General features: G+C 41.8%; 1 protein-coding gene across 35 annotated transcripts in view; it reads right to left on the reverse strand.

Annotated features, from left to right (window-relative positions):
* Window positions 1-15,766, reverse strand: part of NRXN3 (neurexin 3) — a 1,559,048-nt gene that overhangs the window by 176,044 nt on the left and 1,367,238 nt on the right. For all 35 annotated transcript variants that reach the window (XR_009399188.1, XR_009399187.1, XR_009399186.1 and 32 more), the window contains one exon: window positions 9,579-9,750. Coding sequence is in view for 31 of the 35 variants with exons in the window: in XM_059373628.1 (XP_059229611.1) it covers window positions 9,579-9,750 (172 nt within the window). In the remaining 4 variants the exon portion in view is untranslated. The remainder of the gene's footprint in view (window positions 1-9,578; window positions 9,751-15,766) is intronic.

Below are 15,766 nucleotides of genomic sequence, written 5' to 3' on the forward strand. Positions count from 1 at the left end.
ATGGACCCTCAACTCTATGGTCAATTAATCTTCGACAAAACAGGAAAAAATATACAGTGGAAAAAAGACAGTCTCTTCAATAAATGGTGCTGGGAAAACTGGACAGCTATAAGTAAAAGAATGAAACTTGACCATTCTCTTACACCATACAAAGATAAACTCAAAATGGATAAAGGACCTCAACGTGAGACAGGAATCCATCAGAATCCTAGAGGAGAACATAGGCAATAATCTCTTCGATATCAGCCACAGCAACTTCTTTCAAGATATGTCTCCAAAGGCAAAGGAAACAAAAGCAAAAATAAACTTTTGGGACTTCATCAAAATCAAAAGCCTCTGCACAGCAACATCTCCTTTTAATAAAAGGCAACATCCGTTAGTAAAGAGACTTCTGAAGTGTTTCTGCTATTTGAAAGTGACATATAAATTTTTTTCTGGTCCATTATCAACTCATTTCCATCATATACTTTTGATATAACCTTTAGCTTTTGTTTTTTTGTTGTTATTTTTAAAGATTTTATTTATTTATTTGAGAGAGAGACAGAGAGAGAGAATGAGCAGGGGAAGGAGCAAAATCAGAGGGAGAAGCAGACTCCCCACTGACCAGAGAGCCAGATGTGGGACTCCATCCCAGGACTCTAGGATCATGATCTGAGTGGGAGGCAGACTCTGCACTGACTGAACCAGCCAGGCACCCCAACTTTTAGCTTTTGGCTTGAATTATCCTTTTCCACTTACACACCTACATCCCCAAGCGCTCTTAGGCAGCCCTGTGGGTCAATCGCTGGCATGTGGCAAAGCCTTCCGTCTAGGCCAACACCTAGCAGACTTACCATAAGGCGGTAAAAGTATCCTGGGGAAAAGTAACGCATCTCATAAAACAAACTAAACTATCAGTGGGAATCACATCCAGGACACATTAACTCCATGAGCTGAAGATTAGAAGTGCCTCTTTCTCCTTGACTCATTCTATCTTTTCTCCTCTGACCCTCCTGTCCCCCTTCTTCAGCCTGCCGGCATATTGACGGGATTTTCCAGGAGGGGAAGGTCTTTATCTCCCTGAGACCAGCTGCAGTATGATTACAATCGATTGAGTGAGCTACAGTTTAGAGCGCCTTTCATTACCCTCTGTGCTTTATAGAGTTATAAACGACATACTGTATGTGAATATATATTATTAGTATTATCGGATATTTATGCACCACCTTTCCATAAGAAGCTAAATGTTCCTTTTAGACTTTAAGTAACTACAGGGATCCTGCAACCTTGTACAAACCTTAAACTGAAGAGGTTGAACTTGGAAACTTTTCCTATAAATACAGCTATACTTCTGGACAGGCTCTGAGGACATTTGATGTCTGTCTGACTCTGAGACAGAGTGAAAGCAGTCCAGGGTAATTGCATTTTGTGGTCAGGATAGTAATTCTGGATTTTAATAGTTAAGGTAAATTTTACAGGCCAGAGTTTCTATTTGCTATCTAAACTGGAGCTTCTCTGTGACAATAGGAAAAAAAAATGCAATTCAGTTAGCTAGCTTTGAAATTATGCAATGTTTGATAAGTGTTTTAATTTGAAAGAATGTGTGTTAATTACAGATGCCTTGCATAGAGTAAGATGTCATTAGTATTTTTCTGTCATATTAATTTCAAATGAGTATAATTTTAAAACCACATGAAAGGTGAACACACTGTATTTCTCATCTTGAAAGTGTTAGATTTGGTTTAATATATACATATACTCATTATTCATAAGAACTGAGAAATCCTTTTCCTTACATTTCTAGTTAAAGAGTGCCTAGGAGTGACCCTCGATTTTCTCATCACTATGTCGCTGAGTCCCTAGACTATATAATATGTGTATCCTTTAACATATGGTTAAATAAATAATCATCCTGGGCCTTTTGTTAAATTCCATCTTCCCCTCTAAATCCCAAGGTAGTCTACTAAAGAGGAGAAAATCATTAACTATAAACCACCATTAAGGTGTTTACCTCATAAAGTCCTCTAGAAGTTTCCAGAGACATTATTCTTTTGATGAACAAGTTTCTATATCAAAATCACAGTCTTATTCACAAATGAATTCTAGATAAATAATATCTTTATTTACTATAACTGCTGTCATATTACCTGATGTAAATCTTCATAATGATAACAGACTCCTTTGTGTGTTATTATATCATAAATAGCCTTGAGCCATGTGTTGGCTTAATGTCTCAGGGACATGTGTCTTGTGTCCATGTGCCATGTGTTTATGAGTTCCTTTTCTGTCTATCCCAAATGTTCTTCTCTCTTTCATAGGGTGTGTGTGTGTGTATGTATAAACATATATGTGTATATAAATGTGTATGTATTCTTGTCTTTTTGTCTTCTAGGTGGTTAGGTTTAATTTTAGCATTAGCTAGAAGCCCACAGTTTGCTTTGAAAGTCTTATCAGCCTCTAAGAGACATTTACAGGGACAGAAAGGCTCTAGGTTTGATAGCAGTAATTGTATTTAACTTTTAAGATACAAGGCTATTTATCTTGTGGCTGGGAATTCACAGAAGAGAAAGAAGGGTTGCCGGATAAAACAAAAATTAAACAAAACAAAAAAACTACTATGCACCCTCTCAACACTCTCCCATCCCCCAAGACCTTTCCACAGTAAGAGACTCGCATCTAAGAAAGCCCTTCCCATCCACGTAAATATGGTGCTAGAAGATAAAAGAGAATTGTGAAAAGAAAGAGGCTGCCAAAGTCCCGGAGGTTGAACCAAGGATCTGGAGGAAAGCAAATGTCACAAATGCACTGGGAAGTGCTCACTTCTAACTTGGCAGAAAGTAGAGATTTCCAGGCAAGTACCTAAGATCTCTGAATGGCTCCTAATCTGTAAAACGGGAATAAAACTAACAACAACCCAAGGGTTTTTAACAAAAGTAAATAAGATGTTATGCATGATTTTGGTTAGGATGGTGACATCTGCCATTTCTACCTCTCTGGGATAACAATCCAGTGAATCAAGAGGGGGGATCACCCCCTGGTGTTATCAAGACAACATACCTTAGCTGAGTCTAGAAGGTATAGGATTTTGTAAATGCTCATTAATTTATTACTGCTGTAAACAGAGATTTACATTCTATAAAACAAGTAAAAGGAAGCAAGAGACAGTATGTTCTAGTCCTGTGTTGCCTGATTCTGGCCACTAGCTAACCAGCCTCATAATGGCCTAAGGACTGAATTGGGAAAAAAAAAAAAATGTATTTAAATCTTCAGTGCCTAGGACATAATAATTGCACAATAAAAATAAAATTTCAGGATTACCTGTGGTTCAGACATTTGAGCGTCTTGTATGTTGGGCTCCCTGCTCAGCGGGGAGTCTGCTTCTCTTCTGTTTGCTACCCCCAACTTGTGCTCACTTTCTCTCTCTCTCCCTCAAGTAAATAAATGAAATCTTAAAAAAAAAAAAAAAATTCAAGGCCTCTGTCCTATCAGCCACATCACAAGTGTGGCCGCATGGGGCTAGTGGCTACCATGTTGGACCCCGCTGCTAGTCAGTTTGATAGGAGAGAGAAAGACCTGTTTAGCTTTCTAAGTATCAGCGATTCTCAAACCTAGCTGTATATAGAATCACCATGGGAGCTTTTTAAAAACTATTGATGCTGAGGCACCCGAGTGGCTCAGTGGGTTAAAGCCTCTGCCTTTGGCTAGTCGTGGTACCCGGGGTCCTGAGATTGAGCCCCGCATCAGGCTCTCTGCTTCTCTGCTCAGTGGGGAGCCTGCTTCCCTTCCTCTCTCTCTGCCTGCCTCTCTGCCTACTTGTGATCTCTATCTGTCAAATGAATAAATAAAATCTTAAAAAAAAACAAAAACAAAAACTATTGATGCCAGGACCTGTGCTTCTGAAACCTGACACTACACATGAATCACCTGAGTATCTTATTAAAATGCAAATTCTGATTCATTAGGTCTGGGGAGAGGCCCAAGATGCCCCATTTTTCACAAGCTCCTGGGTGATTCCGGTGCTGCTGGTCCACGGACCACGCCCCAGACCGATCCGATTACCTGTATCTGGGACCTGAGAACTGGCAGTTTCTTAAAAGTTCCCAAGAGAATCTCATTCATAGCCAAGTTAAAGAACACTGCTTTGTAAAGAAAATCCACTGAAAGGAATTTTATACATCTTTTCGCCAAAGACCAACCTCACTCAGCAAGTTGAAAGTTCCCCGGAAGTAGAAACTCACTTACTCGTGTATCCTAATTTGTTCCTGACAAGCCGGACTATTTAGCAGTCAGAATCCTAGGGATGCCCTAGTTTGATTGATTAACTGATACATTCTGTGACCCAATGTTCGAAGAACTTATTTATAAGATGGTTTCAAAATGTACCGCGCCATGCTCCAACACATTCATTAAGCAATCCTTTCTCTCGTTGCCATTGTATCTCTACAGTCTCTACAGTCAGGTTCAAATACAGCTCTCTCTTGATCATATTTTATTTGTTATTCCCCGTGCAGGCGTCACTATCTATGTTGCGGTTTTTATCCCCTTTTTTTTTTCCTTCCTCCAGTTGAACTGAAAGTAACACTAGTTCTGAACGGATGAATGACCAAGTAGATGGGGCTTGTTTTAATGTGGGCTTCAAATCTGGCAAGGCCTCAAATGTTTGCAGGCAAAGGCAGAAAGAAAAAGGAACGAAAACCTCCTGGGTAGGAATTAATGAAAACCCAATACAGGAAAAATTTCAGCATCATGTCAAGTACAGGGACTTGTTTTTAACCCTTCAAAATCTCAGTAATCTAAGATGAGATGTGGACAAGGAAACCTCTCTTATTTCACTTGCGACATCACTAAGCACAATAGCAATGTTTTTGCTTTTAATACCTATAAAGATAAGATTCTATGGGATTGGACACCTTCAATTATAAGGAGTTTTCTAATTGACTGTCTTAGAAGGAGAGCCACTTCTCCATCCTTTTCATGTTCTGAGCTGGATGGTCGGATAGCATTGAAGCTCAGGTCATCAGGGGCATTTTATTGACTGAAAAAAAAGGGGAATCCAATAAAGAGCTCTTCAAATGAGTTGGTATGCAATACCAAGAAAAAAAGAAAAAAAAAAAAAAACCATTGAGACCCTGCTCTCCTCAGCACCGTCTGCAGTGGGAAGATGGAAAGTCTTGCACATCAGAGCTGCTCGTCAGCCTTCATTTTCCAGGAAGCCCGTCTCTGACCCAAAAAGCCTCTTTCCCCTCCACACTCAGGGTTCCAGTAGGCCTAGTGACACAGCCAGCCACCCAGGCATGGTAGACAGGCTCTTGAACAATCCTAGTCAGCTCAGCCTCCCAGGGGACCTAGAGCTGGGGCTAAAATTAACTCCTCATGTTTAAGATGCCTTTCACCTCCCCTCCCTTGTCACCACCACTGCATTGTGTCAAGACAGTAATCAGAGGCTTCATAAGGAACATTTGTCTGTGCCTGGATGCCAGCTCTGGGCTGATTCTGCTTTTACCTCCCTCTCCTGCTCCGTAGGCTTTCTATTTTCAGGTTCAAAGAAAGAAGTTGCTTTTGCGTTCTATACCCAGTATTAAGTGATATAAGATCCCAATAGCTATAGAACTACTTTTCTTTTGGATCCATCCTGATTCACAAAAAGCCAATGCTGCCTGCCCTGGGCCCAGCTGCTTTCTAAATATGTCACACTGGGATGCTTCAGGAGAGTCACATAAAATCCTATGAGTGTCCAGGAGAGGAGAAGATTCTGGAGTTGACCCATTCATCATCCTGATACACAGGGACCTGTTGAGCGGGAACGGTTCTTTAAGAACATGCCCTCAAAATGAGCTAACTTACGCAAATATTCTGTAGGAACTCCTCCGTACTTCTTAACTGTTTAAACATTAGCAATAGACAAGTAGCACAACTGAACTCCTTTAGAGAGTTTCTATACTTATCACTATCAATAAAAGAGGGTAGCGTGGAAAAAGGATACATCCCTTTTGCAGAAATTGTGTCAAGCTTGCCCAACCAGATGTCTTTGTTCTCTGATGCCCAGATACAGGGGGTATTTTAATCTTATGGTTTAATATAAATCAAACATTGCCAGATTGCTCTAATGATGCTTTAAATTTAGTTAAGTGGATCCTTTCAGTAGCGCAGGGAGGCAGGAGGGAGAGAAAATAAGGTATCCAAAGATCAAAAGGTGACCACTCCCAAGAAGTCTTGGAAGAGTGGAATATAAAACTAGATTGGGGGTGCCTGGGTGGTTCAGTTGGTGAAGAGTCCAACTCTTGATTCCAGCACAGGTCATGATCTCAGAGTTATGAGCTTCAGGAGCCCCAAGTCGGGCACTGCGCTGGGCATGGAGCTTATGTAAGATTCTCTCTCTCTCCCTCTCCTTCTGCCCCTTGACCTGGCCTCACGGCTCTCCACTCTTGTTCTCTCTCACGCTTTCTCAAAAATAAAAATATAAATTTTTAAAACTAGATTGTTCCAAGTGAATGTTTACCCGTTAAAAAAAAAAAGAAAACTAGAAATAAAACTAGAATGTTGGACATTCCATTTACCACTTTTCAGTCCAGGCAATGAAGTATGATGATTACTAGTTCAAATACTCAGTATTCTTTGAATCGCCTCATGGAAGCACATTGTTATTGTTGTCAGGAGGACAGCTTGGGCGTATTACAAAGGAGCCTTTTAGCACAGCTAAAAAACCTTTTCTTTTTAAAAGGATTTTCGACTCCACACCTCATAATAACCACCTTTGTATGGTTATTGGTACTGACCTGTGTATTAGGACACTTTAAATAAAAGGAGTAAGTTTAAAATGACATAAGAAGAGAGATGTTCATTTCTACCCATGCATTTTTCAAAACATCCCCCAATTTTTGTGGGAACAAGAGTGGAAATTGTGTCCAGTTGAGAACAGGAGAACATGGTCTTAGTCCTGTCCCACATTTACTATGTGACCTTAGGAAAATCATAGCATCTTCCTGGGTCTCTTTTTAAATTTGAAATGGAGAACAAGAATGTCAAACCTACCTAATTTGTGGGCTATTTAATGGCCACAGTGAAGAAAATTGTATGAGTGAAGACATCATAGTAAAACAATGCTACCTAAATATTTGGTCACTCTCTGACTTAACTAACATTTTATATACATTCACTCAATCTGCACATTAGCCCTGGAAAGTAAGTATTAACACAATCCCATTTTATAGACCAGTAAACAGAGGCTCAGAGGTTAAGCAGCTTGCTTAAAGTTATTGAGGGGACACTGGATCGACACATAGGAAGAATACACACTTAGAGAAGCAAGAAAACAGAGTAAAAGAGGAGAATGTGGGGCGAAAGAATAGAATACTATTTCTGAAGCATCACAGTGATCATCCCCCAAATCAAGAGTATTAGAAATTCTTACACTTATTTTATGGTATACTGCTGAATTGCATACGGGGAGAGACACCAAATAATTCAGTGCTCAGGGCCCTTCGAGGTTTTAACTCAGGCTGCCTTAGACTCACAGCTGAGGGCACCAACTCCAGCCAGATGATTCCAAAGCCCACACTTACAACCGCTCTATTGCCTTGTGTCGGTTGTGATAATACTTATTATTCCTAAGTAACGGTTACCAGTAGCTACTAGTAATCGCTTTCAATGGTAAGCAATGCCATTCAAGAAAAGTTTACTCTGTTTTGAAAACATAGCTAGCAACCCATAATCTGGAACCAAAGATATAAAGAGACAGGCACACAGCCAGGGTCACTGGTTTTCTTACTGTGGTTTTTAAATGACCATTAAAGAGTCTTCAGCAAACTCATGGGTTCTATATTGGCTCAGGGCAAGTGGTTAACATCAATTTAGAAATCTCTGAAATTCCTAATAGAAACAACCAACCCTACAGCAGCATTAGCGGGGCCAGTGATAACACGCATGGAGAGCGAATTTTCTGATAAGCAGATGAACAGCTTTTCAGATCTCAGGCTATTTGGATTCCCGTGTCCACCCATCTCTCAGAGTGTAAGCACAAAACATTTAAAAATCAGGTCTATTAGTGCCTAAAGAATTTGGATGATGATAAGAATTCATAGCCGCTGCTAACACCTCTGGCTGTCTTCAAAGGCTCATAGATAAACGTATAAGGTCATTTTTGTGCCTTAATCTGAGAAGTACTAAGTGTATGACAAGAGACTCCCAGCAAAGGCTGAGCTGGATATTGTGTGGATACTGAGATGGTAGATAAATGGGTAGGCGGGGCTTTTCATATCAATAGCTTGGGAGTCTTGTATGCTTTTTGTAGATGCTCCTATAATCCTTAAACCAGTCACAGGAAGACTGGCTATTTGGGGGTGGGGGAGGGGGAGTGAGTAGTAGCACCATTACTTCTGATTGGCTTTTAAAGAAAATTAATGCTGAATTAGGCGTGAAAATGATAGCCTTCGGGTCATTCAAAATTCTTGGGCCACAAATAGACAAATTTACTTTCTGTATTTCTCCCAAATGTGATGATAATTAGCTAAACAGCTCTTAAAAACTTCTGAAAATGTGCTTTGGGCTCCCTTATCCCTGCGCCTACTTCACTATTAAGGAAGTGAGAGGACGGCAGGCAGTAAGGGAATTATGGGGAATTTGAAGCGTAGGAGAGAGAGAGTGAACATTAGTGAAAAGTTCCATATTCTGAGCTAGCCTCTTGCATCCACCAAGTGACAATGCCATTGTGGAACAAAGGCCCTCAGCCAAAGTATTTTCCCTTCCTTTCCTGGAACTTTGATGATGAGGGTTCAGGACTCTCTTGCTAGGAGAGGTGAGATATAAGAGGGAACGCTAAAGGATGATCTGAATGATCTCTTTAAAAGAAGGAAACCTGTCCTCCCATTGCCCTTGATTTGGCCATCTGGCTCTGGGAGTTTGGCAAATGCTCCTTGACCATAAAATTTAAACAGATGATTAACCCCTCTCCCTCCCACACCAGCATGCTTGCTATTAAAATGCCTACTAGGACTAATCTCTGAATAGCAAAGCAGGCTTAGCGTTAATGAAAGGAAAAATTGGCCAAGTCAACCAAATGAATGAAACCTCACTCTTCATTTTTTTCTCATCGTTACCCTGACTTGATATTCATCACTTTAAGTTTTAGTAAACTTCCTTTTACAGTCTTTCTGAAATCTCTGACCATCTGTACCTTCAACCTCGCCTGCCTAAACGGTACCATAGAGTCCAGATTTTTAAAAAATGGATTATTCTGTGATCATCAACAGTAGCTCACGATGGAGATGGCACCCCATCCCTCCCCTGGTCATCACCTGCAACACCCTGGAAAACCTAAGGCCATTGTCTTTAGTATGAGCCAGTTGGGTAGTATGTCAGGTTGACGAAAAGCGTCCAGTGCATAGTTAGTAAGTCTCCAGAAGCTCCCTACACCGAACCAAGCCCTGACGTGATAACTCTTCTCATACAAACAAAAACAAAACAAAACAAAAAAAAACATGATTGATGGGCTTAGTGATCAGTGTTTTATGATATAGGGACAGTCATGAAAAAGTTGCCACTTAGGAGTAAGAATGGGAGAGCCGAAGAGAGCGCGTAATCACGGAGTGCACAACACGTACCTGTGGGGTAATGTTCATTCACCGGCCAGTTGTCCACCTGGAGTGTGGCGTTGCCACCGTTCCTGGTGAAGCGCACCACGTGATATTTACCGTCATTGACGGGGGTTCTCTCCTCCTTGATAGAGATGTCAACGGTGCCAATATTGAAGACGACTCCAATTTTCCCCTGTTCCTAGGATAAGGAAACACAAAAAGCATAGTTAGCACCAACCGCAAAGTGTTCTCTTTAAAGTGGATCCTCCAACTGGCAGGAAACCTGTAGATACCCAGAGGGAGCTGTCTGCATGAAGGGAACAATAGTAGCTTACATTTCTCCGTGGGCTTTCATCTGCAGCATAAAAGCCAATGGTATAAAGCCACCCAGATTGCTCTCACGGGCTGCCCTTGCACAGGTTACATCATTTGATTGCTCTCCACAGATATCAAAGCTGGAAACCACAGAACCACGTAAGAGCTGGGCAGTGACACTGCAAAGTACATTTCTGTGAGAGGAACGAAGCCTGTTTTCTAGGGGAGGTAATTAGACACTGGAGCCTAGATCACCTCGCAGTTTGGATTTAGGACTAAAGAGGAAATATAAGCATACTTGTGCATTTCGGGGGGGGGCGGTGATCAAGGCCAAGGGGGGAGGGGTACAATGCATGATGAGCAGGCAACAGCATAGAGGCTAGCATTCTAGATCAACACCTGAGGACACACCGTGTTAAGTCTCAAACCCATAGGAAACGTATCCTTAGGAGAGGCCAGTGAAACCGAGCTGGGGTTTTCAGGGTAAGATGACTGGTACTCTTCTCACACGTGTGCCCTTATTCCTAAGGCTCATCCCAAGAGGGATTTGATATTCAGCAGCTGTACACTACATAGCAAATGAGAACCTCAACGGCTCCCCCCAAAAAGACTTCTGGGAAGGAAAATACAATGAATTCCAGAAGAGAAACACTCTGGCAATGGAGGTGATGATGATGGGAAAGGTAGAGGTGACGGCATCATCTGCTTCCCGAGAAGTGCCAGAAACACTGAAACATGAATAATGCTATTAAAATTCTTACTTTTCTCCTCTAGTCATTGGTTACGACTAAGAGTTGGAAATAGTATTCACAATGAGACACAAAACGGAAGTAAGCTTACTGGTCAGATTTAATCCATCTCTGTCAATCTCCCAGAAGGTATCACAGTGCACGGCACATCAGGGGGGATGGGCTGGGGCAGGAGGAGACATCTTCCTCCGTTTTTCTAGTTGTCTGACTTATTGGCAACAGGTTGAACATTTAAGGACAGTGAAATTTAGCGGTAACCCTGACGTTCTCTTTGTCCGCACAGTCTCTGTTCTCCTCTCTGTTCTTTTCCAAGAGGTAGAAGGAGAATAAAAAGGTGGAGGGGGAGGAGGACAGGCAAGAGGAGGAGGAGGGAGGAAAGGGTAAGAAAAGGAAGCGTATGAAAAAAGAAGTGCAGAAGGCACATAAACGAAGTGTAGGAAGGATTTCATGGAAACTCAGATTTAGTAATTGGGTCCATTCATTTATAAACAAAAATCCATTCAAAACATAGCACTTGTTGTGCTTCAAGTTAGTAAATTAAGACTTCTGGTGAGATTTTAGGCATTGGGTTCCAGATACTTTGGTACACTTCACTTCTTTTTTCAAAAGGCAGGCTTTCTTCATCTTGCCAATTTTCCTTTAGGAGGTGAACACATCTTATTCCTGATAGAAGAGTGGACAAGTACCTAGGAGTCTTGATTTTAGAAATTAGCCCATCTAAGGTGACTAAGAAAGGCGGCTTTCAACATGCAAGGATAGCTGTGATATGGGGTGGACATTGCCCTTGCCTTTGTGTTCAGATCGCACAGCACACAATGTAGAACGATGTGTGCAATCCCCATGTTCTGTTCTCCGCGAAAAGGAATCCAGGTACCCTCCCAAATGGGGACTAAATGTACTTATGATTTTGTAAATCCCTGTTTATTGGGACACTGTGTTCTCAGGGTGCTTTTCCCCCCACCCCCTACATCTCCATCTCCAGCGCTGAACAAAGCACCTGCATTAAAATGGAGAAATGAAATTGATGATGGGTTCTTTTGCATCTTTCATGCCCATAATTAATACTGTGATGGATCATTTTATTCTTTCTCCTTCATTCTCTAAAAATTCAGAAATGATACTGTGATTTTTCTGCTTTCCCCTACTTAAAGCACCGGCCTCCTTTTCTAAGGGTAGGTGCATACATGTTAGAAACTACTCATCCTTATGCCTAAATAAGCAAGGTTATAGTAACCTGAGTCATAACCTGTTTAGCGGAATGAGAGAACCAGAGGAGTTAAGAAGCCATAAGTGTAGACACCATTACTCCTTTGCCCACCCCACAAACGTGGGCTGTTTATTGCACCACTGTTCTTCAATGAGAAACCACTATATAAATCCTGGGCGCACGGAAAGGGCTGCTGGTGATTCAATTCACCTCTGAGTCACTAATTAATCAGGGGTGGAGAGCAGTTTTAGGTAGAGAGGAGACCTTTAAACCAGCATTCTGCAGCTTTTCAGCCACAGCAGCGGCACAGTACAGTTCTGGCTCAGTGAGTTGGCTGATCAGCGAGATATGTTCTTGGGCAGATTTTCTGCAAGATCCATAATAGATTTGAGGGAAGAAAAGATTTAATCTCTGCCAGAATAAATATTTGGTCCTTATCGGAGGCACCACACATTTGCCACTGTAATCAAGGCTTCAGAGAGATCGTCTTAATCCCGCAAGAGCTCCCGCCAATGTCCGTGGAGACCCTTACCCAGATGCCCCATCGTGTTCCCCCACGGTGGTAACAGCGGCTGTGCTAGACCTCAGATGTGCTCCCTTTACTTGCGGTAATAAGATTTCATTACTGCAACCTCCTTGTCATTTGTCATGGGACCACAGTGGCATTGTAATCTGTGGCTAACTGCTTTGTCTCCGTTCATTACAAGTAGTGTAGCAAGTACCCATATAGTTGCCTAGGATTGAATTCATCACGCCCAGCTGCCATGAAAATGAACTCTGCTGGCTCGTGCGTTTGGAGAGGAGTGATTTGAGGGATAAAGAGTGTTGGCTTTGGAGACAGCCCCAGCTGACCTTTTGGGAAAGTGACCTAACTTTTCCAAACCCCTTTTTAGTATTGTACGGTGGGGACAGGACACCAGCTTTCCAGACTTCCTAGGGCTGTTCTAAGGCTAAAGTGATACGATTACAATGATGAACATGACACACTTGACAAGTAATAAAATATTATTCAAATAAATGAGGTCAGGAGAAGGAACAATCCAAACATTTGACTGATGACATGTCACACCCTGTGAGTGCTGGGGAAGTTAATTTGTTCAATAGGATAAACATGGTTTCAGCATGGCATGGTTCAAATAATGCCTCTCTCTGGCTCTGAGAGTTATGTGACCTTGGGCAGGTTATTTAACTTCCAACTTCCCCACTATAAAGGGAGCTGGGGAAGAAGAGAAAGGTGAATTGCTACCTTTGGAGCTTGTTGCGAGGATTCGAGGAGAATACATGGGTGTGAAACACCCGGCACGTGGCTGCCCATACTTTGGGACTTCAATAAATGTCAGTCATCTTCTCCCCTTCTCTCCCCTCATCAGTATAGATGAAAGTGGTGGTGCGCGCTAAGGGCCGGCTATTGGGCGACAGTGTCATCAAGAAATATTGTAAACATAAATGTGAATTTTAGCAAACAGAACATTAAAAAAAAACATCTGCATGGTTGATTTCCTGTCACAATTTGGTAGCTGCTCTCTCTTCGCATTCCTCGGTGTCTTTTATAAGCCCGTCCAACGCAAGCAAAGTGTGGCTGCAAAACCAGCATGCCTATAAATTTTAGTAACTCCACACCCATCACCACTAAAGTTGCTACCAAAGGCAATCACTTCAATCTATGTTCCTCCTTGATATTAAAAACACAGACAAGTGGTAAATCAGAAGACATTACCAAAGAATCCTCAAGTGCAATAAAAAAAAAAAAAAAGTCTGTTAAAACACACACACACACACACACACAAAACAAGACTGAACAGGAAAACGGCTGTCTGTAAATAGCCAGTAAGTCATTCTTCATCAATAATAACGGTTTACAAGCCCACCTGGTTCCTCAAATTAGTCTGGCTCCAGCTCTCTGATCTTCCATCAGCCACATTATATTATTGCTGTGGAGGTGACCCAGGAGATCCTACCAACACCAAGCTCAAAATTCAGGAGCAGAGATGCACAAGGGCAAGAAAAATCCTCAGGAATAAAGACCTCCCCACAGGTAATCTCTTCATTCATTCCGCAGTGCCCCCAGGGAAGGCAAAAAGCACCATCCTCTAGTTTAGACAATTGAAGCTGACAGAAACAGACCTAGGACTCTCAAAGGTATGCCCGGGAGATGTGCAAAGGAAGCAGTTCTCAATATCCTGGCTTCCAGGCTTCGAGCGAAATCTGTGAGTTCAGGGCTAGGCAGTCATACAGGAAGAACAATAGGTATGTGATCCCTCTTGGGGCCAGACACTGCCAGGTCTGGCATACCTGTTCCAAAGTCTGGGTCGCAGTAAATAACAGTCAGTGACAGCATTACTGTCCCCCCATAATCGGCTCATACTAAGAGAAGATTTCTAGGTCCCCTTGTGATGTGCAGGGCCAAGAAACCAGTGGTAACCAATAAATTAGGTGTCACTCCTGAGCCACACATTAAACCGCTGGTTTGAGTTCTCCCATTGGTTCTCAACCACTGTGCCCAGCAAATCTCTGGCAGTGGCCTCTTTGTCAGCCTGGGTCATTGAGGGAAGATGGCAACAAGCCAACTCACAATGGACATGGAAAATGAGAAACAAAGCTTGATTGTTTTATGCCACCAAATCTTGAATCTGCTTGTTATGCAACATAACCCAGACTATGGTGAAGAATGGGTGGGTGCGTGGAAGGTACTTTTTGATAGAACAATTTTTTAAAAGAATTTACTTATTTATTTGACAGAGAGAGATCACAAGTAGGCAGAGAGGCAGGCAGAGAGAGAGAGGGAGAAGCAGGCTCCCTGCTGAGCAGAGAGCCCGATGTGGGACTCGATCCCAGGACCCTAAGATCATGACCTGAGCCGAAGGCAGCGGCTTAATCCACTGAGCCACCCAGGAGCCCGATAGAACAATTTTTGAATTCTTACAATTACCCTCCAGATATTATAGACTAAAAAGATGGAGATTCAGAGAATTAGGAATTCACACAACTAAGAGAAGAATCACTTAAGATTAAAATCCATGGGTTTTCCACCATGCACCGCATGTATTACATGCTGCAGTTGAGTTACTTATATAAGACACTGTAAACGTCACACATTATATACTTTGTTTGCCTAACTTGCCTAATCTGTCTACCTAAACTAATAGTGTCTGTCTCAAATGTAGGGATACTGACAGGTGCTTAGTTAATATTTGTTAAATTAATGGATAAGAGGATGAATGAATAGGGAATTAGAATGCATGGTTTTGGTAGAAAAAAAAAAATTGTGTTGGTAAGTTTTTATACCATGGGAGGTTAAATAGGATTTGTGTAGCAGATGATAATGAAGAGAATTGTTCACCCATAGCCATTTTTTTTTGCAATAAATCTTAATCAAAACATATAATCTCACTGTGCTTTATGTATGCAATCAATGAAAAAAAAAGATGAGGCATAACTTTGATTCATCAGATAATTTTGGCTGAGGGAGAATTTTCCTGAAGTTCTCTAGGGTAAAACAGTCTTGTGTTTACTACAACACAGTATGGACACTTTTCATGGCCAGTCACTGTCTTTCAGTGAAGATCATCAGTCCCTTCTTTCAATGTTAAGGTCTCCTTGTTCTAGACTCAAGATAATTGTTAGCTAATAAGCAGGGAGTGTGTACTTTCTGTGTGCCGTTGTGCACTATTGAAAATTCAAGAGAGAGAAGAGACAAGGTCTCTCTCTCAAGACATCTAAGCCCATCAGGAATTGTCCAAATGGACAAGACTCCAACTATGGAACTTGGAGATGATGTGGACTTTCACTATCATCCCAGGCCCCTTCCTTTGGTCGGCGGGGGGCTGGGGGGGCAGGGGGAGGGGTACTGTGACAGGAAGGGCAAGAGAAAAGGAAAATGTCTGCTCTAGGTTCCAGAAGCCTTTGTGATTTAGAATCAGAAGACCTGAGCCCAATCAAGCTCC

Source organism: Mustela nigripes, chromosome 13 (genome assembly GCF_022355385.1).
Source record: "Mustela nigripes isolate SB6536 chromosome 13, MUSNIG.SB6536, whole genome shotgun sequence".
Taxonomy (NCBI): domain Eukaryota; kingdom Metazoa; phylum Chordata; class Mammalia; order Carnivora; family Mustelidae; genus Mustela; species Mustela nigripes.